Source organism: Theobroma cacao, chromosome 2 (genome assembly GCF_053813885.1).
Source record: "Theobroma cacao isolate CCN51 chromosome 2, ASM5381388v1, whole genome shotgun sequence".
Lineage (NCBI taxonomy): Eukaryota > Viridiplantae > Streptophyta > Magnoliopsida > Malvales > Malvaceae > Theobroma > Theobroma cacao.
Window position 1 is genome coordinate 1,701,160 of NC_142640.1, and position 23,596 is coordinate 1,724,755.

Sequence of the window (23,596 nt, forward strand, 5' to 3'; positions counted from 1 at the left end):
TGTGTGGGAAAGAAAACAAAATTTTCTTCAGAAGTTTTAGATGAAGGATTATCTCTCTTACTAAGCTAGCTTGGTAGCAAGAACCCTAACCCGTAAGACCGCGTGACATGAACCCAGACTTTAGGTCGTGTTTGGTATTTTATCGTTGTAATGTTTTACATTATTTAAATTAAAAATTTTATGTTAATATTAGTAAAAATTATTCATTGCAAGCAAGGGATGGAATACTTGCAGAAGACTTTTGAACAAGATATTTCTTTTTAATGCAAACTGATATATGAACACATTATATCTTTATTGTATAGTTCTTTTCAGGGTCCATATGTCTCTTTCTGGTTGATGCTGATAAGTGATAAGGCTTGTGAATCATTCTCAAGAGACCAGCAAAGAGAAGAAATTTGACAATCAATTTGAATCTTTCAAAGAAGCATTTAATTTTTTTTTTTGAAGTGAATAAGGTCCCCCCCAATTATTGAAGGGACATTTATTTCATTAATTTGGATGGTTTCTTTTATCTCTTATTTTTTTTTTGTTTGAATTAGGACAACTTAATTTTGTTAATTCAGTAATCAGTTCATATAGTTTATAATCATGTGTCAATTTATAACATGTAATTAATCATGAAAAGTACTTTTTGGGTTTTTTTTTTCAAGTGAATAGATATCGATGATGATGAGTTAGGTATCCGAATAGTTTGAATTTTTTGAAAGTTAAGTTATTTAATAGTAAGGTATTCAAAATCTAACCCAAATGTTCAAAATTCTATCAAAACTATTCATAAACTTAATTGAAATCGTTTAATGACATAGGTTAATTGTCTTAAATTGAATAATTAAGATATATAACTAGGGTTTATTGCTTTATTTTAGTTTTTTTTTTATAATTTTAATTTTAATTTTTAAATAAATCATATATTATTTGAACTTGTTGGTTAAGGTGTGGAAAGAGTGAAAAAACTAGTGAATAAAGTAGTTAATCATATATTATTTTTTAAATAAATCATATAATTTTTAAATAAATCATATATTACCATCTTTTGAATAAAGTAGGAATTAGTAGTTATCATCGTTAACATTGGAACATGCCAAATATTAACTTACTAAAACAAGAAATACAATCATAACATGTGGGTAGCTTAAAAGCTAATTACCACAGCAATGGCTTCTCATCTATCAAGAAACTTAAGCTTGATATTAATGATCATCATTAACTTAAGACGCTTAGATTGAAATTGATTGAATTCAATTAATTTGTTTGACTTTTGTAGTTTTGATGAAGAGGAGGAGCAGTCTATTCGACTGTCTTAATCAATTTTCGATATCTAACATTTATAACCGAATAATTCAAAAAATAGACTATTAATAATAGATTTTAAATAATAAATATTATTAAAATTTTAAAATATACCATAAAAATACTTCCTATTCAAATCAAAATAAATCTACCGAATCAATTTAAATAAGTTGATTTCGATTATTTTTTTTAAATTTTGATCAATTTCAATTATTTTTTATATTTATTTAATTAAATTTTTAAAATTTTATGATTTAACCGACAGACCAACCGAATGCTCATCTGTAATGTATCGAAGCCCTTGCAACGAACTTGGATTCATTTTCCATAAAAAAGGATTGGTCCAAGTGTTGGGTTTTAGGGTTTAGCTTGATAATAAAGAACTTAAGCCCATTAAAATAAATGGAGCTTCGCTCAAAGGCTAAGATTTGAACCCTTAATTAATTCAATAATAAAGAGGACAAACTCTCTAATCAACCTATGCCACGTAACAAGGATAAGAATCAGAATTTGCTAGTTGCTATTGGCACAGCTGACGTGTAAACACTGATTGGATGGGAATTATAGCTTCAATACGTGTCAAAATTATGGGATGTTTGCTTCTGTCTTCTTCTAATCCACAAAAGAACGAAAGATGTTAATTTTCCTCCAAAACAGCTGGAAGAGGACACGTAATCGAAAAGGCTCAGCAACTTCTTCCACGTGGCACCAAATACCCAGAACCCGACAAGGATTTTCAATGTCTAAACCCAGACAGTCAACTGTTTGGCTTGCTTTTCCAGCTCCTCGCTAGTTGTCTCTGTGGCATTGTGAGCTTCGCTTCTTTTATCTGTTTCTTCTTGTTATTTTCTTTTGTTTGGGTATTTACTATTTAGTAACCAGGAGGCTGAAGAGGAGAAGGAAAAATGATGGGGAAGAAGAGTTTTTTGGCAATGAGGGCTGAGCAGGAAGCAAGTGATCTGATCAGTTCTGATTTCAAAGAGCTAGTCTTTGCTGCCAAGAAGCTTGCTAATCATGCTATCAAGTTGGGTTCTTTGGGATTTGGGACTTCAATTCTTGAATGGATCGCTTCCTTTGCTGCAATGTATGCCACTCTCTTTGCTCAAATCTTCGTTTTTCAGATTTCTGTTTTTCTTTTTCTGTGCTGTTAGGCTCATGGTGATCCCAAACCAATCACCCGATCGAATGTGATTAACTGTGGATTTTCTTCTGAGTGAAGGGAATTCTCCAGATTTGACAGTTTTACTAATATCTTTTTTGAACTGGATTGGAATTTGAATGTTTTATAGTTCTCATGTTGGAATATTGTTTACCTGTATGAACTTTTGAGGATCTTTTTTTTTTGAAATGTAAACTTTTTAGGATCTTGTTTTTGCCTTTGCTTTCTCTGATTCATTATCAGGGGAGTTCTTTCTTTTGTCTAAAAAGTTTCTTGTTGCTCTTGGTCGTTGTGGGTATTTTACCCTAGGGAATTTTCCTGATCCTACCCTTACTCTTTAATGAGGAGTGGCCTCCTGCAAGTATAGGTAGCCTGTTTAAGAAGCACATCTTCCCTCTTCCCTCTTCCCAAATTTCCAATTTCCCTTTTTTAGACTAAAAAATATTGATACCTATGCTTATTTCAGTAGTTCAGGAATTCTTTTTTTTTTTTTTTTGAAAGTTTGTAGTTCAGGAATTCTAATGGTTTACTTTGTTCCTATCTTATGCTTGATGCAGTTATCTATTGATCCTGGACCGAACAAATTGGAAAACAAATATTCTTACAGGATTATTAATCCCATATATCTTCTTGAGTCTTCCTTCATTATTGTTCAACCTCTTCAGGTAAATCCATTCTGCGGGCAGCACCGGTTCTTGTAGCTCAAGTGTTCTTTTTTCATTTCCATTTTAATAAATTGTTTTGTCATGCAGGGGAGAGGTTGGAAAATGGATCGCTTTTGTTGCAGTTGTTTTGCGCTTGTTCTTCCCTAGACGTTTCCCAGGTATGATATTGATGTAATCCCTCTGTTACTTTGGTCATGCTTGAGTGCTATCATCTGGTAATTCACTAGGATCTTTGTTTTGGCTTGTCATATTTGAACTATTATGCAGTAAAATAGTTGGTGACTTTGGGGTTTACTAACCGAACTGTTTGCTTTTGCATCTTCAATTTGATTGAAAATCTAAGTAGTTATGTTAGACAACTATGATGGTATTTGAAATTTGTGGTAACCGGTTGTTACTTTTTACTGGAAACTGCAGATTGGCTGGAACTGCCTGCTGCTTTGATTCTTCTAATAGTGGTGGCTCCTAGCTTATTTTCAAGCACCATAAGAAACGACTGGATTGGTGTGGTAATATGCCTTGCCATTGCTTGCTACCTGCTTCAGGAACACATCAGAGCATCGGGTGGGTTTCGAAATTCTTTTACCAAAGCGCATGGAATATCAAACACGGTTGGCATAATTCTTCTGTTGGTCTACCCGGCGTGGGCTTTGGTAACTGACATCCTATAGGTTCGAGGATCAGCAGCTTGTCGGTTGCTTTTAGTTTTCTGAAGTTCATGAATTGTTTCCCCTTGTACCATCCATTATTTGTCTAGACATACAAATTCATTGTCAGTTTTGTGCCATAAGACATGGTTTTTCTGTTTGCTTTGGTGCATTCGTAGGAATTCCTTGTTTAAAGGATTTATCATAGTATTACTTTATTATTGTTGTAGAAAGAATATTTCTTTGACTGGCTTGAGGAACCTTGAAACACTGTTTGTATTCCTGTAGAAAAACTGAATGTTAAGACAGAAATGTTCATCCATTTTCGCTTTGTTCCTGGAATTTAAGCTTTAACAAACATGTTGATGTAAGAAGGTTTGATACTCAGGACTTAATAAACCCTGAAATGCTGGTGATAATGATACTTGAAAGATATGGATGCCAAGTTTGCTGAGTTCATTCATTTAGTTTGCACTGCAGAAATGTGTAGCAGAATTAAAGAAGCCTGCATATCCCAAATTCATCAACGAAATTGTACCTTCTGAATAGACACTGGCAAGTAATAAACAGAAAGCTTCTGATAATTTTTTATTTATGTACCAACACTAACAGAGATCAGTTTTCAACTTCAGTTTTAAGTACTATAACTTTTCCTTCAATAAATTTTCAAACAAACAGAAACAAGTTTCAGCAACTGCTGGTAATCGACAGCTGAATATCAGGGTCTTGCTTCTCGGAACTGCTCTCATACCTTTGACCCCTTTGCTTCACTGTACAGTTGATCGATGCGGTCCTGCAGATGATGTTGGCATATGATACAAATCAAGTCTTTGCGAAAAATATAAGGTCCCAAGGAATTATTTGTTTGTGGATCAGATTTCATGGCGTTAAAAGCAATAGAAAAGATGGATAAGAAAAGCATATTTTTACCTTGTAGTATTTGAGCAGCTGTGGCCTCTTCAGCTTAAATGTTGGGGTTATGAGATCCCTCTCCATGTCAAAGGGAGTTGGTTCCAAGTACACTGCTTTTAACATCTCAAAGCCTCTAAGCTGTGCAAGCACAAATGTTGCATCAGTCGAGGAAAAAATGATTTGATATTGTTTTAATTTGCAGAGCTAGGAAGAAGAAACTGCGAGGAAATTTTATCCACTTACTTGATGTTTCTGACCAGTGCTATTTAGCTCGTCTAGAATGTACTTCCTTGCCTTACGGTTTTCACACAATGATTTGAAATCAACAGCTTCATCATGTTCCGTCGCCCAATCCTCTAGTGCCTTTCTTTCAGGGACTACCACAGCCACAAGAAATGACTCAAAGCTGTTCCCATAAACCCAGATCTGACCATTGGAAATATTAAGAAACTCACGTTTAGAGCAATGTCAAAAATGTCTGATGCTTATATGTTATGGTAGAAATGAGACGTTCTAGTTTGTAGCAATTCCAGTTGTGCAGTATATCAGCAAAGCCAAGCACAAGATCCAGACAGCAACATACCGATGTTATATGAGGGCAACGTGAGTATGTATTTTCAACGTTCTCCACAGCAACGTATTCGCCTTGCGAAAGCTTGAATATGTTCTTTTTCCTGTCAATGATTTTCATCGATCCATCTGGTTGCAGCTCCCCAATGTCACCTGTAACAATATCAACATGTTGAGGAATCAAACAGTTGAGTTTCTGCATATTGTTACTCTGATGCAAATTTGAAGGTCTTATACCTGTGTGAAACCACCCATCGACAAGAACTTCATCAGTTAGATCTTGCCTCTTGTAGTAACCTGAGAACAAGGTGTTTCCCCTAAGGCATATTTCTCCTCGTGGCACACTGGACAATGCATCATATCCCATCTCTGGCACTGACTCAAGCCTTGCTTCAATGGTTGTCATGGGAACTCCAACAGTTCCGATCATAGACATTACATTGGCGAGGGAAGTAAAACATCCACCGCAGCTCTCAGTCAAACCTGTCATGTTAAGAAATCAGAAGATAGCAAAGAGGAATTTTCATAAGGTAATAATCACTTCTTACCATATCCCTGTGATAAATTAGAGCAGCAGGAGACCCGCAGAAATTCCTCCACATGCCTAGGCAAAGGTGCTGCACCCGATAACATTATACGAACTTTGCCTCCCAATGCTTGTCTTACCTACAAGAATTAAATCATTTTCAGCAAGTAAAACAGGAATCATAGTTAGAATGTACAAAAGACGTGTAGATGAGAAACCTTGTCAAAGACCAGTTTGTCCAAGAGAGGGGATGCTTTGTCTTGCGGGAATCCAATCTCCATATTTCCTAATTTGCTGTTTGAAGCTTTTCCATCAGTTGGACAGTAGACTTACAATCGAGTAAAATCCAACAAAGCGGTTTACCATAAAACTTACTAGTTATAGGCATACTGGAACAACTTATTCCGAATTGCACCACCAGATGAAATTTTGTTAACAATACCTTCAAGCACAAGTTTCCATGGATATTGCTTAGAACAACTGGTATCAATACAATATCAAGTTACATAATGGTTCAGAAAGATAGTTATCTGTATGTACCAGTGTATATACGGTCATAAACTCTTGGAACCCCACAAAATGCAGTTGGCTTTAGTTCCTGAACATCTTCCATTAGATAACGGACATCCTGCAAGTAAAGGAGAACTGGATTGGATGACTTTGTACTAAAGAGAGAAAAGGACAATGGAAAAGTGTACAGATTATGGCAATCTTAATCTTACCCCTTGCCAAAATCCTATGGAGGAACCCCTTTTGATGAAATAGGTTTCCATTATCTGATCATATACATGCGCCAGAGGAAGGAAGGAAAAATATGTATCTTCCTCGGAACACTGTAATGGAAAATCATATCACCAAAATGGAAATTCTTGCAAGCTCAATGTGGGAAAAAGAAAAACAGCATATGAGTTGATTATGCATCTTTATCCCTAACAAGATTTAAGTTTATGTCTGCATTCTCACCGCTCTGTCTGTAATGTCTATGAGTTGATCTATGGACAACACTTCTGTCATGATTGCCCTGTTTGTGAGAATGACTCCTTTTGGTTCTCCTGTTGTTCCACTAGTATACATTATTGTGCATATGTTAGTCTTCTGTTTTGGAGGAAGTTCACAATCCAATGAGCCCTGGGGAATCATTAGACAGCAGGTGAAATTTTTGTAACAATCTGATTGAATTGATCCCAGAGAAACATTGTTCTGATCATGACACGAGGGCACAACTATATCATCATCTTACCAGCTCAGAGAACTCCTTCCAAGAAAAGAGAGATACCCCAAGTTCTTCAGCTTCCTTCTTCTGTGTGCTAGAAACATATGAAAAGCTGACAATAGCTGGAGAAAGAAGATAAGTAGTTTAGGAATCAAATGGCCTTCAACATTCAAAAAACAGAGTGGAATATTTTCACTTACTTTTTAGGTAGGAGGAACATGCTGGAAGGCATGATAGAATCTGCACAGGATCACAAATTGTGAACAAAACTAATACGAAACCCTTCTAAAAGAAAACCACATAGCTTCGGTTGCAATGAAAACTTACTGCAGGGAGCTTGTTCTCTTGAACAAAGGCTATTGAAACTTCAGCATGGTTAATGATGAACTCCACTGCATTAGCACCTGCAACAAAGTAAAGAAACCAGATAAATCACCACCTCAAATGAATCGAAGAATGACAGATAACGGCAATGCTTCCAGCTTATTACTAATCATCAGACCTCAAAATGGATTAAGAGAAAGATGTCATACCAAGAGTATCATATAGTGGTACATATGTGACAGCTTGACTGTTACAAGCCTGTAGAAAAAGGGGAAAACAAGTACTTATTGCCTTGATCAAAAAGTAAGTTAAATTGGCAGAATAAACACTAGGCATACCTCCATAGCAATGATCCATTCTGGACAATTTGACCCATATATACCACAGCGGTCTCCCTATACATGACCATGAATGTTTTGTTAAACTTCAGAAGATCTAAATGAAGTTAAATTAGGATTAAAATTATGTTTAACTGATGGACTGCAGGCTTACAGGGTTGACACCAAGGCTCCTCATGGCAGAACCAATTCTAACAGCTGCATCATAAGCCTCCTGGTATGTGATCCATACGTAAGGACCAGCTTGCTGCAAAACCAAATGAAAATTTTATGCACTTTGGCATCTTCCAGGGAACTACATACTTTTTTTTTTCTAATTATGTTTTCTTTTTTAAATAATAAATTATTCTAATTATAATCAACAAAGTAAAATCCAAAATAATTATTTACGACTGGAGTGATCAATTGACAAAACATATCTATATTGCCAAAATTGTATCATGTCAATAGCTTTTACAATTGAATATTCACACTCTTTAATGATTATCTCCAATCAGACATTTAAGGAAAATATAAAGATTAAATTCGTCGTAAATTATGGTATAAATACTAAATCTTCAACTTTATTCTCTGGCAATAAATTACATGAGGATGAATGCAGTGTACCTTAGAATCTGTGGTTTGTCGTCGACCCAACATTCGACTATTTGGAATCCTTTTAACAGAATCACTGCAAGGACAATACTGCAATTCAATTTCTCAGAACATGTATAACCATAGAAATAAGATTAGACATCTGGCCTATTAGCTCAGTTGGTTAGAGCGTCGTGCTAATAACGCGAAGGTCGCAGGTTCGAGACCTGCATGGGCCAATATATTTTTAGTAACAAGAATTTTTTCCTTGTTCCTTGTTCCCAACAATAAAAGCAGAAAAATCCCATCAAAAAATCCACCCAAAGAAGAAATGAAAGTGATAACTAAGTTCTTTCTTTTAGTGGTTGATTCCCCAAGATGTGCAACCCTCACATTTCTTTCATCACATCAAGGACCTTAGATGCCAAGAAAGATCTTCTAGATTTTGTTGATCTAATCAGACTAAAACAAAAACTTTGCAAAATCAGTTCTAAAAAAGAAGAAAAAAATGGTAGCAACCATTGATCTTTTAGCACCCATAAGATGCTGATCAAGAACACTCACCTAAAGAACTCCCATGGAGAATGCTTTCCCTCAGGCAAATCCAGGAGACCATCTTTAGCATATATGCACCTATAAACAGGCCCTGCAGACGGCTTTTTCTCGGTTGCAGGCCTTGATTCTTCAACCTCTACAGCATATGCGACAGACATTGTTTACCTCAATGCCAAAGACTATTGCCAAAGAACCCTTGTGGTTTGCACCCAAAGATCAAGAGAAATTTATGTAAGAAAACCCTGTGACATGTGACAAGCTTTGATGATAATTTAACCACCAGAGGAGAGAGACTGAAAGACGGAAGGGAGGGGAGGTGGGACCGTTGGTTGAGCTGCTGCAATAATTCCAAGATGAGCATTTGCTAGGAGAGGAGACGTCAGAGCAAATTTATATAACTGCGTTTAAGCGTGGATTTATGAACCAAATCGAAGTCTTGGTTGTCCCATGCAACAGGTTGGACACCGGAATAATTAAAAGCCTTTGCCTCTTTATTTATTATGGTGGATGAAGGTTGGTGAATGACTCTTGAATATGCAGTAGTCTTCTCTGTCTAATGTCCTTCTTACGTTGTAAACACCACTCTGTTTGTCTTTAAATGTTAATAAAAATATAATACGTATATCAATATCCCATACTCATTTTTTTCTTTAATTAGTTCAAGATTTGATTAACCTACCAAGACTTTCCTTGCATATTCATAGACAGATAATCTAAAGTCTTAGGGTTTTAGTTAGTTTGGTGTTTTAATTTAATTATAATTAAAGCCAGTATGCATGCATATAAACATAGTAGTATATCTTTTGCACACTTTCCTAATTAAACTTGACATTGGACCACTTTAATGTTGAGGAAATATAATGCAAAAAAACTTATAGGTTTAGGGTTTTTTCCTATATCTTTTTGTTTTTTTGGTGGAATTTGAACAAAGTATAAACAAGAGTTGAGATTATGGATGAACATGTTAAGACTTTGGGACATTGGTGGGTGATAGGGGCAATGAATGCTGCTGACCAAATAAGGAGGCCATTAATGCTTTTTAAAAGTAGTGACTTTATAACATAAGGTATATTGTATTTTTTTTTTTATCAAATTGGAGAACAGATAATACATGAATCACGAAAATCTTTTTATAAACATTAATATTGAATTAATTGTTTTAGTACATAAAATTCATATTGTTACAGGTTTTTATTTAAGAAAATCATAATTTGATACGTGTGGCATTATCATACTTACGATCAATTATATTGTATTAAATGTGAAAATAATTTTAAAAAAAAATAACAAAATCTAAAAAGTCTTAAGCATTTAGCTTAGTTGTTTCTTTTGTTTCTCAAAGAAACTTTGACAAGAACAATGTTGGGTTTTTGAACCTTCATTATGAGCACCAGTGTTTTCATGCTTATAATCAATGGGAAGTGACTGATGTTGAAGTAATTAAACTAACTGGCCTTGGATCATTAATGATTAAACTACTTTTAGTGACATTAAATATTTGTCTGAACAGTACAGGGTCTTGGCTGGGCTGCCTCCACAAACCATTAGACTAGGCCAAGCCCAAGTCTTCAATATCGATGAGAATCATAGCCTTTTTGCTAATTTGATCATTCTACTTTCAAATTTGTACTAGAAGCTCTTGCTAAAATCATCATTGTCGTTAAAAAAATATGTTTAATCGTATTCAAATTCATTCACCTTTTGCACCATATGAAAAAAATATATTAAAATTATGTCAAATTAACATAATCGTACGAATTCGTCTTGCTTTTGAATTCATAATTTTTATGTATTTTGGATAAAACGTTAATTTAACGTTAGTGATTTATAAATAATAACGTTTTTAAGCAAAAAAGTGAAATGCATACTTCATTGGAAAAACATTGGTTGCCTTCTGGCATGAGTTTTATGAAGCAAAAATGTACAAAATGTTTGTAATTAGTCAAAATTTACAAGTGATAGCTTACAAGTTGCAAATACTTATACAATGACTCTTCAAAATAGCCAAAACTTTACCACCAAATAACCAAATGATTTGGGTTTACTAGTTCATATATAAAATTCTTTACTTCAACATGATATTTGACCTTAGTTTATTGCTACATATATACCTAATATTAACCTTATTTCCATTTATTCACCATGCACCGGATCCACCTCGACGTTGGCATCGACCCTAGCTTGACATCGATCCTGACCCCGACATCGATCTCGACTTGACGACATTATCCCCTTCAAGATTGGCAGCGAGACATTGTGAAATTGAATTAAATATGGGCAGCAAATGTTAAGTACTACTTATTTTGTGATAAAGGTTAAAGAGAAAGGCCAAAAAGAAAAATGATGTAGTATTTAATGTTATCTAGTGTGATAAAGTTTAAAGTTGTGCAAATCTCACGAGGAAGACAACTTTTAGTTTCTTAATTTGTCATTTTGCTAAGGAACTTTAGACTGAGTAAAATCTCTTAAATAAAGGGTAAAAAATCCACACAAAATCATCACCATGCCCAAAAGTCAAATCTTCAATGTCTATTTAATGCACTGTCAATATTTAGACAATCTATATATTAAATACCGTGAATCAAATATTACTGTCTGGTTCTTAAAATAAATTTAATACTAAGAAACTTTAAAAAACTCATTAAAAAATTCGAATGAATTAATTTTAGTTAATTTATTATTTATTAGTTTGATAGAGAAAGCAGAGTTAAAAAGTCTAAAATTGCCACTAAGTATGGTATGAAAGGGATAACACGCTTCTCGGCCTGTCTTCCATTTCTTGGAAGATCGTCACTGATGTGGGTCACCACATCAAAATCTTCTTTTTCCATTTTGCTCATCATTTTTTTTTTCTCATATTGGAGTCAAATGTTTTAGGCTACAAAAATAGACCTTTACCTCCACTCCCCCAATAATCACAAGCCACGTGAGAGGAATTGCTTACGTGTCAGAAAGAGAAAACATGGAAATCCGATTGCTAGAGATGATCATCCGTAGTGGATCAAACCTCCTTACTAGCCTTAAATTCACCAATGTCGACGTGTCGTGTACCCGCCATCTTGCATCGACAAGTCGTTGGGTGAGACCAGACAGAACAGAACAGTCAACTCTTCGGACATTAAACCCCTCAAACCCCCCTCCCTTTCCAAACTTCTAACGCCAGACTCCAGAAACAACAACCCCACCACCACCACTCTTACGAAATCACTACCATCGCCGGTCATGGGGTTCACCACCTGGGCCCCATCTCCATCCCCGACTCCTTCCTCTTCTCCCTCGTCATCACCACCGCCGTCTTCATCGTCATCTACGTCATCTTCGTCGTCGTCATCGTCATCACCGCCGCCTTCGAAGCTTCCAGTTGATTTCAGCCCACCGTTGATCGCCATGGTGGTGGTAGTCGCTGCAGCGTTTTTAATCGTTACATATTCACGTCTCATCTCCAAACGACTCGTCCCTCCAATCCTCCGCCTCCTCCGCTTCTTTCGACGTCGTCGTCGCCGTCGTCGTTACCTCCCGTCCACCACTACGGACCTCGACTCTCTTCCACCCTCCGATCCATTCGAACTCCCTCTTTCTCCTTATGGCCTCGATGACTCCGCCATCAAAACCCTGCCTCTTTCGCTCTACACTTCGAAAACAAAACCCCACAACAGCCCCAAAGACTGTGCTGTTTGCTTGTTGGAGTTCGAAGACGATGAATACGTCCGAACACTACCCGTTTGCTCCCATGCCTTCCACGTTGATTGCATCGATGCTTGGTTAAAGTCACATGCTAATTGCCCGCTTTGTAGAGCTGGAATCTTTGCTACAGAATCTCCGTTTACTCCGTTAATGGCAGCCAGAATCCGTCCGAGCCTCGACGACACCGTTTTACCCAACAGCACTCTGGATTCCCTAACGGAAACTCCTTTCCAATCTCTTCCGAATAACACCATAACGGAAATAACCGAAGAGCCGTCACCAAGAAGAGCGAATGGGAATAGTAATTGTGAGGAAAGGTTTAATTTTGTTTTGAAAAGGTCGTATTCGTTTGGTTTCGAGAGGAGTTTAGCGGCAGAGAGGATGATAACGGAGCCCAACACGGCGTCGCCTTGGAGATATAGGAGAGGAGGGAACGGGTTTTGGAGCAAACGGGCGTCGCCCTTTGGGTCGTTAATGACGAAACCGAGGGTTTTCTCTTTTAGGTATTACAGAGGGATGAAAGCTTCGCCATTTTTTCGACGGAGAGGGTTTTTCCCATTGTCGGAATCAAGTGTCAGATTTACTGGAAGTGGCGGCGGCTGCTCGTCGAGGAGAACCAAGTCAATGGCGAGTCCCATGTTTTTAAGATCAGCGGCTTCCAGTGTGGCGGCTTTTTCATCAAGTCGGCTCAGGTGCGGGGATCCCGAGGCACTACTGTCACCGGAGAGGTTCAACAGAAGATAAAAAAAGAGGAAAAAGAAAGAGAAAACTCTTTCCGAGAAAAGAAAGAAGAAGACAGTGGGACACGTGGAATGTTGGATCGAGAGATCGACGGGAAAGGGGCGGTAGGAGATTGGGGTCTGGTGACATTAATGGGAAACAAGCATGCAAAGCAGAGTTAATGCATGAGAGAGAGATAAAGAGAGAGGCCGAGAGAGAACGGTCGGGCTCTGGCAATCGAGTCGAAAAAGGGGAGAAGCATTAATGGGAGGTGGGGAGAGGCATTAAATGAGAAAATTGACGAGAGATAGACACGATTTTCTGAGCTTTCTCTTTCTCTTTCTCTTCTCCAAGCTTAAAGCCTTCACTAGAGAAAGATAAAAAAAAACAAAAACCCAACAAGGAAAAGAGCTCATAAATGCTGAGAGGTTGAGACTTCAGATGATTCATGGAAGGAAAGGGTTCTCTTATATGGGACTGCTGTTGGTTCGGGTTGGGTTTGGTTTGGTTTGGTTTGATTTGGTGTTTTCCTCTTTGTCTTGCTACCGACAGAAGTCCATGTTGGGATGCGAACATGGTCAGTTTTTTTGACACAACCCGGATCATGTGCTTGCCATGTGGGCATGGACCGCACCCATCTGGTTTTATTTATTGATTGATTGATGAGAAGGGGTAGCAGGGGAAAACAATGGCAGAGAGAGAGTAATGAGGCAGTGTAGTCACTTCTTCTTTTGTTCTGCTCATTTACCAGGGGTGGTTCATTTTGTCCATTCCATTTGGTTTGGTCACTTCTTTGAATTCAATGCAGATTATACTGGGAATTGGAGACATTAATTTGGGCTTTCCATGCCTCTCTTCTATTGCTTCCACTTTTGTATATACACACCACATCTTTTTCTCCACTTTATTCATGCATATTGCTAACTTGTAATGTCATTGTTCTACTCTTAAAGACACGTTCAGTTTGCAGAATAAAGATAAGGATGTAAAAGAAATAAAACATTCATTTTGCGAGTACAGAATATATAAAAAAATAATTATTTTATGAAGTAATTTGATTTATAGAATGAAAAAGAAACAAAATAGTATTAGGGTATGTAAAGAATACGTAGAAAATATCTTGTCTATGGTATGTTTTGTCATTGTTTCCCATGAAATATTTCATTCACGAAATAGAAATATAAATAAATAAATAAATCATTCTATGATAATATAAGAAGAGTAATTATCTTATAATTTGATTTTATGAAATGATACGTTTTTTATATTTAGTTAATGAAAAACAAGTAAAATATAAGTATGGGATAAGTACAAAAATACCTTTTGTACAAGAAAAACAATGTACCTTCTACTTGGAATTGTTCATTTAACCATTGGTAAGTGATAAAAAAATATAAAAAAAAAAAGAGAAAGAAAAAGAAAATAATAGGGGGAAAGGGACCTCATTGACCACGCACGTGTTTGGTCAAGAGATCCAAAGAGGCACGTGCCACAACGCTTTCCCCTTGAAAATGCCCTCGAACGCTAAACCCCTCCCTTAAACCCTCCAGATTGGAAAGTCGAACCAGAAAAAGCCAGAAGCAGCTAGGGTTTCAGCTTCTCTCTCCGTCGACCCAGACTCGAACAGAAAGCCGAGGGAAATCCAATCGAAGCAGCGATGTTCCCAGGAATGTTCATGCGCAAACCAGAGAAGGCGGCGGCCTTGAAGCAGCTGAAGGCACACGGGGCTATGTTTGGGGTATGGGTAGCTGTGGTTCGTGTCACTCCTTACATTCTTCATTACCTCTCTGATGACAAGGAAGAGCTCAAGCTCGAGTTCTAGATGCCTCTTTCTCATTCTTTTCAGGTAATTTAAACACTTGGATTTTATTTTTATCACCAATCATTTTTCTTGTACTAGGACTAGTTTTGGGAACTGGGTATTTTTTTTTCATGTGGATTTTTGACAGATACGAATTATTATATCTGGGTTGAATGCCAATTTTTGAAATTCTTTTATGTGTCAAATCAATGAAATGTAGTTTATTGTAACTAGCAAAGCAACAACCAAACACAGCCTTTAGTATTTGTATGCTCAAGACATGTTCAGGGAGATTATTTATCTAAGGAGTGATGGCAATGATATGAGAGATTTTAGACATGGCTAATTTGATGTAACTGAAAGTTTCTGTAAATAGATATATTCAGGAAGGCGATGAAATTTTGGAATATGGATTAGGAATTCATTCTTTGAATGGAGTGTAAAAGCATCCTCTTTGTCCATAGGAAATGATTTCGGAAAGATATATAGTAATTTGGGAGGAGGATGCCTTGTCATTGTGGTTTGAGGTGGACTACCCTCCCTGATGGGGCACTTTTAATTTCCTTAATGTCATTTTTATTAAATGTTGGCAGCAGTTTCATTGGCTTGGGATGGTTTTTTTTATTAACAACGTTTTTGGATTGTGTTATAGTAGCACGGAAAGTCATTCTGCCTATCCATTTGCTTAATACTGTTCCTTAGTGCCTTTCCCTTGGCGAATAAGAGTAGAAATGTAGAATGACATATACATGACTGATTATTTTGCCAAACTTGCATAGCTGTAAATACACCCAATTTAGTTGCTCAGTTTTTTCATGGTTTTTTAGAACTTTCTTTGTTTGTTTTTGTTCCAAAAAGATATCATTTGTTAAAAGTAGTTGCCTTGTCTTCAGTTTCCATGTTGTCAGGAAATTATGTAATGCGCTATTTTTTTGTATATGATGCCTTGCCATTGTTGTTGACAACTTTTATGGTTGCAATTCAAATAGACAATATTGTTTCATTTTTCTTTGTGATCTTGCATAGGATAATGAGAACAAGTGCACCTTCAGGTTATAGCTTGTAAATTGCATGTAGTTGCATTTAGTGGTTGAGAAAACAGATTGCTTCATATGGTAACCATGGGAATCATGTAGTAGCCACATCCTGCCTTTTATCTTGTTGTGTTACTTATCATGGTGATGCCACTAGCTAGTGGAAGAGACTTTAGTTGTCTTTTATATGATGGTTTATTGTTAAAGTAGTCATTTTAGCTCTTAGCTAGCATGTCTCCCTCATTCACTTTACTGGGGTTTTGTTTTATCTTGTTTGTTGCTGATCTTTCCTCCTTTTGTGGTGCAGTGGGTCTATAAGGAGAGAATTGGATTGGGATGCAAAAGAGTTTCAAGTACTTGATTCCTTTTCAGCCTGCTTAAGTATGAGACCGTGGTGTTATCACATTAGGTTATATTTGCATTTGCTTTGATCATGGTTATTAGATTTTTTATTGAAATGGAGGCTGGAATACTTCCATATTATGTCATGACGGTTATATCTAATTGAATATACTTTTGAATTTCTTGCTTGTAGCATAGGAAGATGATATATCGCCATTGGCTGGAAAAATGGGAAAATTTTCTTTTTCTTCTTTGCCCTTCCCTCAAATTATTGAATAACCTATGATTTTATTTTATTCCTTCCTTGGCTTTTTGTGTAAGGGAATTAATTGCCAAGTTTGTTTGGGGAAAAATACAAAACACAAGGTAGGGACTGGGGATTAGATCTGATAATAGCATAGCAGCTACTCAGAAACATATCATATGCAGCTGCTTAGTTTTCTGAACCTTTGGTTGAGCCTTCTGCTGCAATGTCCTCATCAAAATTTATCTGGTTTTCTGTTGGCATTTTACTTTTGAAAGTGATAGCACTCGATGATGCAGTAATGGATCAATTTGTAGAGGCTAAGGTGACCTGAGCAACAGATAATACTAATAAATAGAATTTGGATGCTTCAGCTTGCCATTGCACCTTTAAATTCCTGCATTTACTTACTTTAGTACCATTTTGTTTTATTTAGAAGGAGATTCGAATCTTGTGTGTTGAGTAACCGAACACATTTTGTGTCGGTCTTGTGTTCAGAACTTTTAATGAATTTTCTGCTGGGAAGTTTGAGAATCTCCAAAATTGGGCTTAGAGGTAAGGCATGCAAGGCGATCTGCATTGAGCTCTCGATCAGCAAGTTCTTGCCGACAGGTACTAATGTAGAATGTTGCTAGCTATAAGTAACCTATTCATATAGCAAGACATGGGATGTCTGCCATCAACAATGTAAGAGAAAAGGGAATCTCCAACTGCAACCTTAACATTGATTTTGCTGTAGAAGGGGCGTGGCAATGGCATCATCTTTTCCCACTAACAAGGGAGTCAGTAAAGCTATGACATGTGGAAAGTCCACAACCCTTCTTTTAAAAGCATCGGCTCACCTTGTTCCTCCAGTCCTATGCACATTATTTCCACTAGGATTTTACCTTTTTTTTTTTTTTATAGATTTCCTAATGCTCTTGGCCTTGACAAAAGTAGCTGCTTTTGGCCCCCATCTCATGATGCTCCCATTTTCCTACCAACCATAGAATAAGAATTGAGGAAAGAATAAATAGTTGTCAAAATGTACTAATCTTCCTTTTGAACATAATTTTTTTTCTTTTTTATTTGAGAATGAGGGGAATGGTAAATTTAAGCTATGATGTTCACCTCCTTTCTAGTGAATAGACACAACACAGTTATGACACAGTGACAGTTTGAAAATAACAAAACTACAAATTTCAGCCAGAACAATCTCTCCTCCCAGTCTCAATTGTGAGCCTTAAGCACGAGAACGTGCCACCCAATAGAACAAACAGAACCCCCAGCGTCAAATTCAGCATAATTAAAGCACCACAAAAGGCAAAGCTTTCCATAATAGTCCAAAACTCCTCACTCTGAAACCTTGCCGGGGGACTTCAATAACTTCCTTGTTCTTTCTTTGATAAGCAAATCAGCATTCGTAGTTTCTTTGATTTCATGCAAGGAGATTAACAAGGCGAAGAATGTTGTGCCAGCGTTGGGTATGGTTGGATCACATGCATCATCATTGATCGTACATCCGTTGTTGTAGTGCACTTTTTTGGATTGATTTAGATGACAAATTCGGTGCTAAGATGAGCCTGAGAATTTTCCCAGATATCAAAGAAGAAGAAGAAGAAGAAGAAGAAGGTTCGATGCAACAAGGCCATGAATGAGGTACCTGGCTCTGTGGGCACTAGTGCTGGCTTTTCTCTGAGATTGGCACAGGCCCTTTTTTCTTCTGCTTCTCTTCTCTTCATGTCTTTGGGAGTTGAGTTCTACAGCTACACTGCTTTCTGGTACGTCCCTAGTTTCATTTCTTCTGCTTGTTTGATATGATTTCGTGGCTCTCTACTTTTGTATTTGTACCCAGCGATCATCCCATGTAACACATCTTTGATCCAATCAGCAACGAAAAATTATGCATAAAACCTGCCTTTGATTCCCCTATGAATTCTATATTTACCGAATACCTGTCGCTCAAGACAAAATTTGGGTTTCCATGGATTCTGCAGTAGAATTTTCCTCTCTGAAATTTCTGCCTGATCTATTACAAATAGCAATCAGATTCTGTAGATTCTCCTCCCGCAATGTGAAAGAAATTGTTTATTGCCACTTTGTAATTCCATAGTTGGACGCTGATTATCTTTTGAATGGTCCAAGTTTGAGCTAATCTACCTATAAGTTTTTGTCAGAAAACGAGACATCACTTTGGCCGCAGGTGACATATCATTGTATCAAGTCTATGAACCAAAACAAAGTGACCAATGTACATATTCCTTGCTTATGATCCTTCCTTTTCATACCCTACTGGCTTGGTGTTGTTGCAATCAGCTTGTCGACATGGTTGACAATTTGTTAGTTTGTATGTGTTGATTAACGTTTAACGTTTAAACCAATCTGTAAGCCTGTTAGTATCTTTTTCCATCTCCTTCTGAATCAAACAATACCAGGAATTTCTTGGTAACTGTTGTTATTTAGAGTTCTTTTGATTGTCAGTACCAACGTTAACATTTCAGCTATTTGGTAACAATCATGGGCTTGGTCATTCCATGGAGTTTCACGTTGGCGTTGGTAGATGGGTACTCTGTTCTGGTCAAATGCCCTGTTCGTCAGCCTGGAATATTGCTCATAATTGCTGCGGGAGACTGGGTATGTGATGCTGTATTTGTTGGAAGCTATTTGAATGAGTCAATACTGCTGAATTGTTTTCCCTGACAGGTTTTATCAGTTCTCACACTAGCCGCAGCATGCTCCACGGCTAGCGTTGTGGATCTCCTCCTCCACTCAGGCGGGCCCTATTGCCCGCCAAAGTGTTGCAGCAGATACCAACTGTCTGCCGCCATGGCTTTTCTCACTTGGTTTCTGTCTTTGGCTTCAGCTCTTCTCAATCTCTGGGTGCTCCCCTCCTTATAATTCTCGGTTGGGGTATTTGTTGTCTAACAGTTTGCAGCATTTCAATTTTGCACCCAATGCTTCTATGGACTTCAGCTGATCCTTTCATGGGGTTGGTTGTGCAGTTGTGATGGAAAAACTGAAAAGTTTAGCTAGATAATCTGAATTTTGGACCATAAAGAGACGTGCTCAAGGGTTTGGCTTTTTCATCATGTGCAGGGATGCTCTAATTTTCCCAGCATTACAGCTCAGATGTCCTGCTGCTGCAATACCTCTTGTATTGCTGGAGACAGCAGACAGATAGATGAGATAAAAGATAGCTTACAATCATGTAATTTTCGAAACTGTATTTGCATTATTCAAATGAAGCTTTAACTGAGAAACAAAGAAAAACCAGGTATTCAGTTTGGCAAACGATAGGGATAGTCTATCAATGATATACTGCATTTTGAGGACACACTCATCAAGCACAATAACTGACTCTATGTCCAACTTACTGAAATCTTTCAAAATTTTATCATAGGAAGATACTGTCTTCCCCTGAACATCAAGTTTAAGGCATACAAGGTTGTGAAACATGAAATAAAATAATTCTAGTAAAATGGATAATATCCAGGTGGGTGCCTTCTACTTGTCTGGAGCAATTTGTTTCTATCATCCTTCCTCCTCTCTTCAGCAGGCACCATGAGCTGCTCATATATACAACCGGTTTACAGAAACATGTCAGGAGGTTTAAGCACCATCCAACATATAGTTGATAACAGAACCTGTTCAATGCCAAGAAATGACACCATTATTTGTCATCAAGTGACATTTCGTTAGGTTTAAATTAAAGATATCAAACAGAATTCTTTCTGTAAAAGAGGAGCAAGTACCTACAAAAAGTAACCTCACTAACATATTCCTGATTTGATGAAATTAGACTACCCGCGGATAAACCTACAATTATGCAGGGGAAATATAATGAATGGAAATGTTACTAGAGCTAGAAAAACACAAAAGATCTACTTGTACAATAATTTCAAAGATTATAGTAATCAGAGGAAGAGAGTGATGCCAGACGCACCAATAAATGAATAATTTGAATCCCTGGAGAACTGCATCGCCCTAGAACTGCACCCTCTTCCAAAGTGAGCTCTTCCCCTTGCACTTTCATTCAAGATTGTCACAAATTAATCTGATCAAATTTCAGAAACAAGATGGGGGAGCTTAGATTTCTATATTTCTTGCTGTAATAAACAAAGCTCAGCATTAATGATAAAAGTCATAGAACTAATAGAAACCCAAACCCAAGCCTCACAGTTTCACCCTGACAATCATGAGTATATTATGTAGATGGTATACTTATATTGATTGTTTTTATTACTTCAAATGCAGTTTGTAAATTTTAATATCAGTTCAGATCTGTCTGCATCATAACGACTGCATTGCTAAGAATTTAACAAACAAGTTGTATAAATTTGTTCTATTGCTGAATATAACAGAGGGCAATTGTTAAAGTTGACTAAACCTTTTTGTGCAAAGAAGATATCAGCCTTTACACGGGACCAAATTTTTTATGCATCCTCCCAAAAAATTGACCTGCATTATCTAAAATGAATCTTAATAAAGCGGAGACAATCACTATCTTGTACCAAAAGGACAAATAAGATGTTAATCTCAAGAACAACTTACCATCAGTATTCAAGCTTGTGATGAAAACTACCACTGCTCAACCGGTCTGCTCCCACTTGTCAAAAATGGAAATCTAATTCTTTTCCTGCTCTTTTTGAGTTTCTATCACCTCCTTTCTCAGCATTGTTACCATTTTCTCGTTTCCTTGTCTCAAATAACCATCAATAAAAATATCATATATCTCTGGATCTGGCTTAAACCCCTTCCCCACCATCTCAGCCTGAAGCTTTAATGCTTCTTCCATTTTTCTCTCCTCACACAAACCTTTTATCAGAAACACATAGCTTTTCCCTGACGGATAAACACCAAGTACTCTCACTGCCACCCTCATTGTCTCCAAAGCTTCAAGGACCCTACCTTTATCACAAAGTCCTCTAACCAATGCTTCAACAGTTAAACCCTGTGGTTTAAAACCTTTCCTACACATGTCCTTGAATATCAACATTGCTGAATAAATATCTGCAACTTTACAATATCCATTAATAAGATTCTCATAAGTAACACAAGTAGCCTGTATTCCATTCAATCCCATTTCTCTATACAACTCCTCAGCTCTCATAATCTCTCCATGTTTACAAAATCCACCAATCATAGTATTATAAGCCACAATATCAGGCTCCAATCCCTTAACTCTCATTTCCTCCCATAACTCCTCTGCTTCTCTCACCTTTCCTTCCTCACATAATGCTGCCATCAAAACACTATAACTATAACCATTCGCCACACACCCTAAACTCTCCATTTCACTCCAAACCTCCTCCACTTTCTCCAGCAACCCTTCACGATAAAAACATAGCATCAAAGCATTAAAAGTATGCACATTTGGTCGAACCTTTAAAACCCTTTTTACGTTACTTTCTCTCTCACCATTCCCTACTCCAAAAACCTCTTTATAAACCTCATATCCCCTTTTGGCTCCTCTACATTTCGAAACCTCCCCAATAAGAGCATTACAAGTACTAAGCTGAGGGCTAATCCCTCTAGACATTAACATTCTAACAATCTCAATAGACCCATCAAGTTTTTTCATTTGCAAACAAGATTTCACAAACAAATCAAAAACAAAAGGGGCAGAACCACATTCATTATAAGTTTTAACCAACAATTCAAATAGTTTCAAATAGGTGGGTTCATTTTCCATACCTGGGGTCCGAATTGCGACCCGAATGAGTTCCCGGGCACGGGTTTTGAGGCGGGCACGAGAGAGGATGTGAATTATGGTAGAATAGGAGGAGAGGTTGTGGTTGCAGAGGGATTTTTGTTCGGTGAAGAGGAAGAAGCGGAGGGCAAGGTGGGGATTGTTTTTGAGTTGGAGAGTAATTTGGGAAAATTGGGAGGGGGTGAAGCCGGAGGGGAACAGAGTGAGGATGGTGGACCAACGTGATTTGGAGCGGTGGTGGGTGAGAATGGATGTCACGGTGGCAATTGGATCTGGTTGATCTGACGATGGAGGCGAGGGGGTGGAGTAGGAGGACGAGAAGGAGAAGGAAGCAAGGGAAAGGAGAAGTCTTGGGGTTTTGACATGGGGTTTAAGGAGGATTGCCATTGATAACAGAGGAAAACAGAGTAAACAGAGAAATGTTCAATTTTTATTGACTAATACTGATTTTGTACTTCTCTCAGAATTTGACAGTGGTAAAGTAACTAATAATTTAACCTCTTTCAGGAGTCAGGGAAACTACCAAATAAGATAAGAAAAAAAGAGTACTGAGAAGAAAAAATTCTGCTCCCATGACCTAGTACCAGCTAGGAAAAAAGAGGGATCTATGTTGGAGAAGCTGTGGATAAAGCAAAAAGAAAGCACCCATTCCATGATCTTCTTCTCCATTGTTGCTGTGCAAGTACAATGCTTGCAATAGTTGGATGTGGTCAATCACTGCACTGATCACTAGCCGTTTTATTCGAATATTCCAATATTTTTTGGTTTTTGTTCCAAAAGAAACCAACACAATAAAGAGAAAAGAAGAAACACCCATGACGTTATTGGTCATGCACCATTGATTGTTGACCAGGATGGCACATATTCTTCACCCAATGCCACATTTTCAGCAAATGTGTCGTCCTATCAGGGTAAAAATATCGACTTCCATAATGATTTGCTCTTAAAAATTTTAGCTCGAGGCTTTCAAACCCCAATTCTGAGACGAAAATAAGTTTTTTGTTGTGATGCAAGAAGACTTTTATAAACACCAAGTCTCTGCCTTTCTGACCATGACTTCAAGGGATAGAGCATGACTACGACCGGGACCTAGCCAGGGCCGCCAAGTGCTTCAAGTGACAGAGGATAGCAAACAAAATTCTCCTGCTCTCACGTCGTGCCTCTTTCACAATTTTGTGTCAGCTACCTAGTAAAGTTTTTATATTTACTCATTCTTACAGTTAAAATACCTAACATAGAGTTATGAAAGGAGTATCATGTGAGACATCATATAGGGACAAATGTTTTTATTGTCATTTCTAGTTAAA

At 37.3% G+C, this 23,596-nt stretch overlaps 6 protein-coding genes, 1 long non-coding RNA gene and 1 other non-coding gene across 15 annotated transcripts; 5 read left to right on the plus strand and 3 right to left on the minus strand.

The window, feature by feature from the left end:
• Positions 1-1,962: 1,962 nt before the first annotated feature.
• On the plus strand, positions 1,963-4,086 carry COR413-PM1 (cold regulated 413 plasma membrane 1). 2 transcript variants are annotated; one of them, XM_007041315.3, is made up of 5 exons: positions 1,963-2,102; positions 2,176-2,377; positions 3,010-3,117; positions 3,205-3,275; positions 3,535-4,086. In XM_007041315.3, exons 2-5 carry the CDS (start codon positions 2,199-2,201, stop codon positions 3,786-3,788), a joined length of 612 nt encoding a protein of 203 aa, XP_007041377.1. In that variant the 5' UTR covers positions 1,963-2,102; positions 2,176-2,198; the 3' UTR covers positions 3,789-4,086. The 2 variants fall into 2 exon arrangements, with proteins under 2 accessions (XP_007041377.1, XP_017970545.1); XM_018115056.2 differs by lacking the exon at positions 1,963-2,102 and having other exon boundaries at positions 2,109-2,377.
• A 238-nt stretch (positions 4,087-4,324) lies between these two features.
• On the minus strand, positions 4,325-9,195 carry LACS2 (long-chain acyl-CoA synthetase 2). Its single transcript, XM_007041316.3, has 19 exons — positions 8,785-9,195; positions 8,254-8,317; positions 7,802-7,894; positions 7,648-7,704; positions 7,519-7,567; positions 7,313-7,389; positions 7,186-7,225; positions 7,013-7,107; positions 6,736-6,900; positions 6,495-6,605; positions 6,313-6,400; positions 6,148-6,214; positions 5,991-6,066; positions 5,795-5,912; positions 5,484-5,729; positions 5,260-5,399; positions 4,920-5,102; positions 4,695-4,814; positions 4,325-4,557 (listed from the first exon to the last, which is right to left on the minus strand). The coding sequence occupies exons 1-19, from the start codon at positions 8,931-8,933 to the stop codon at positions 4,510-4,512; spliced, it is 1,986 nt and encodes a 661-aa protein (XP_007041378.1). The 5' UTR covers positions 8,934-9,195; the 3' UTR covers positions 4,325-4,509.
• TRNAI-AAU (transfer RNA isoleucine (anticodon AAU)) lies at positions 8,386-8,459 on the plus strand. The gene has a single exon. It is a non-coding gene; the product is annotated as a tRNA-Ile (tRNA).
• A 2,652-nt stretch (positions 9,196-11,847) lies between the features above and the next one.
• Positions 11,848-14,024, plus strand: LOC18607256 (RING/U-box superfamily protein). Its single transcript, XM_007041318.3, has one exon. It carries the CDS (start codon positions 11,998-12,000, stop codon positions 13,201-13,203), a length of 1,206 nt encoding a protein of 401 aa, XP_007041380.3. The 5' UTR covers positions 11,848-11,997; the 3' UTR covers positions 13,204-14,024.
• A 680-nt stretch (positions 14,025-14,704) lies between these two features.
• On the plus strand, positions 14,705-16,535 carry LOC18607257 (mitochondrial import receptor subunit TOM6 homolog). The gene is made up of 2 exons (XM_007041319.3): positions 14,705-15,025; positions 16,322-16,535. The coding sequence occupies exon 1, from the start codon at positions 14,837-14,839 to the stop codon at positions 14,999-15,001; it is 165 nt and encodes a 54-aa protein (XP_007041381.3). The 5' UTR covers positions 14,705-14,836; the 3' UTR covers positions 15,002-15,025; positions 16,322-16,535.
• Positions 16,536-17,667: 1,132 nt separating this feature from the next.
• LOC148763909 (uncharacterized) lies at positions 17,668-18,382 on the minus strand. Its single transcript, XR_016024707.1, has 2 exons — positions 18,243-18,382; positions 17,668-18,162 (listed from the first exon to the last, which is right to left on the minus strand). It is a non-coding gene; the product is annotated as an uncharacterized LOC148763909 (long non-coding RNA).
• LOC18607259 (CASP-like protein 5C1) lies at positions 18,161-19,913 on the plus strand. 2 transcript variants are annotated; one of them, XM_007041321.3, is made up of 3 exons: positions 18,161-18,360; positions 19,081-19,213; positions 19,283-19,913. In XM_007041321.3, the coding sequence occupies exons 1-3, from the start codon at positions 18,230-18,232 to the stop codon at positions 19,475-19,477; spliced, it is 459 nt and encodes a 152-aa protein (XP_007041383.1). In that variant the 5' UTR covers positions 18,161-18,229; the 3' UTR covers positions 19,478-19,913. The 2 variants fall into 2 exon arrangements, with proteins under 2 accessions (XP_007041383.1, XP_088659998.1); XM_088803872.1 differs by having other exon boundaries at positions 19,120-19,213.
• A 5-nt stretch (positions 19,914-19,918) lies between these two features.
• LOC18607260 (Tetratricopeptide repeat (TPR)-like superfamily protein) lies at positions 19,919-23,256 on the minus strand. Of its 6 annotated transcripts, XM_088803871.1 has the most exons (6): positions 22,274-23,255; positions 21,131-21,907; positions 20,967-21,037; positions 20,523-20,633; positions 20,332-20,395; positions 19,919-20,223 (listed from the first exon to the last, which is right to left on the minus strand). In XM_088803871.1, the coding sequence occupies exons 1-2, from the start codon at positions 22,674-22,676 to the stop codon at positions 21,204-21,206; spliced, it is 1,107 nt and encodes a 368-aa protein (XP_088659997.1). In that variant the 5' UTR covers positions 22,677-23,255; the 3' UTR covers positions 19,919-20,223; positions 20,332-20,395; positions 20,523-20,633; positions 20,967-21,037; positions 21,131-21,203. The 6 variants fall into 6 exon arrangements, with proteins under 6 accessions (XP_088659997.1, XP_017970540.2, XP_007041384.3 ...); XM_018115051.2 differs by having other exon boundaries at positions 20,336-20,395; positions 21,131-23,256; XM_007041322.3 differs by having other exon boundaries at positions 21,131-23,256.
• Positions 23,257-23,596: the final 340 nt, after the last annotated feature.

Bases quoted from the DNA above. Each gene is read 5' to 3' on its own strand.
- LOC18607257 (XM_007041319.3), top strand. From the start codon at position 14,837: ATGTTCCCAGGAATGTTCATGCGCAAACCAGAGAAGGCGGCGGCCTTG.
- LOC18607259 (XM_007041321.3), top strand. From the start codon at position 18,230: ATGAATGAGGTACCTGGCTCTGTGGGCACTAGTGCTGGCTTTTCTCTG. The intron at 18,361-19,080 runs GTACGTCCCTAG...TTAACATTTCAG, and splicing joins TACAGCTACACTGCTTTCTG to CTATTTGGTAACAATCATGG. The intron at 19,214-19,282 runs GTATGTGATGCT...TTTCCCTGACAG, and splicing joins TAATTGCTGCGGGAGACTGG to GTTTTATCAGTTCTCACACT.
- COR413-PM1 (XM_007041315.3), top strand. From the start codon at position 2,199: ATGATGGGGAAGAAGAGTTTTTTGGCAATGAGGGCTGAGCAGGAAGCA. The intron at 2,378-3,009 runs GTATGCCACTCT...TGCTTGATGCAG, and splicing joins ATCGCTTCCTTTGCTGCAAT to TTATCTATTGATCCTGGACC. The intron at 3,118-3,204 runs GTAAATCCATTC...TTTGTCATGCAG, and splicing joins TTATTGTTCAACCTCTTCAG to GGGAGAGGTTGGAAAATGGA.
- LOC18607256 (XM_007041318.3), top strand. From the start codon at position 11,998: ATGGGGTTCACCACCTGGGCCCCATCTCCATCCCCGACTCCTTCCTCT.
- LACS2 (XM_007041316.3), bottom strand. From the start codon at position 8,933: ATGTCTGTCGCATATGCTGTAGAGGTTGAAGAATCAAGGCCTGCAACC. The intron at 7,568-7,647 runs GTATGCCTAGTG...CTTTTTCTACAG, and splicing joins AATGGATCATTGCTATGGAG to GCTTGTAACAGTCAAGCTGT. The intron at 5,913-5,990 runs GTTTCTCATCTA...TAATTCTTGTAG, and splicing joins ACAAACTGGTCTTTGACAAG to GTAAGACAAGCATTGGGAGG.
- LOC18607260 (XM_018115050.2), bottom strand. From the start codon at position 22,676: ATGGCAATCCTCCTTAAACCCCATGTCAAAACCCCAAGACTTCTCCTT.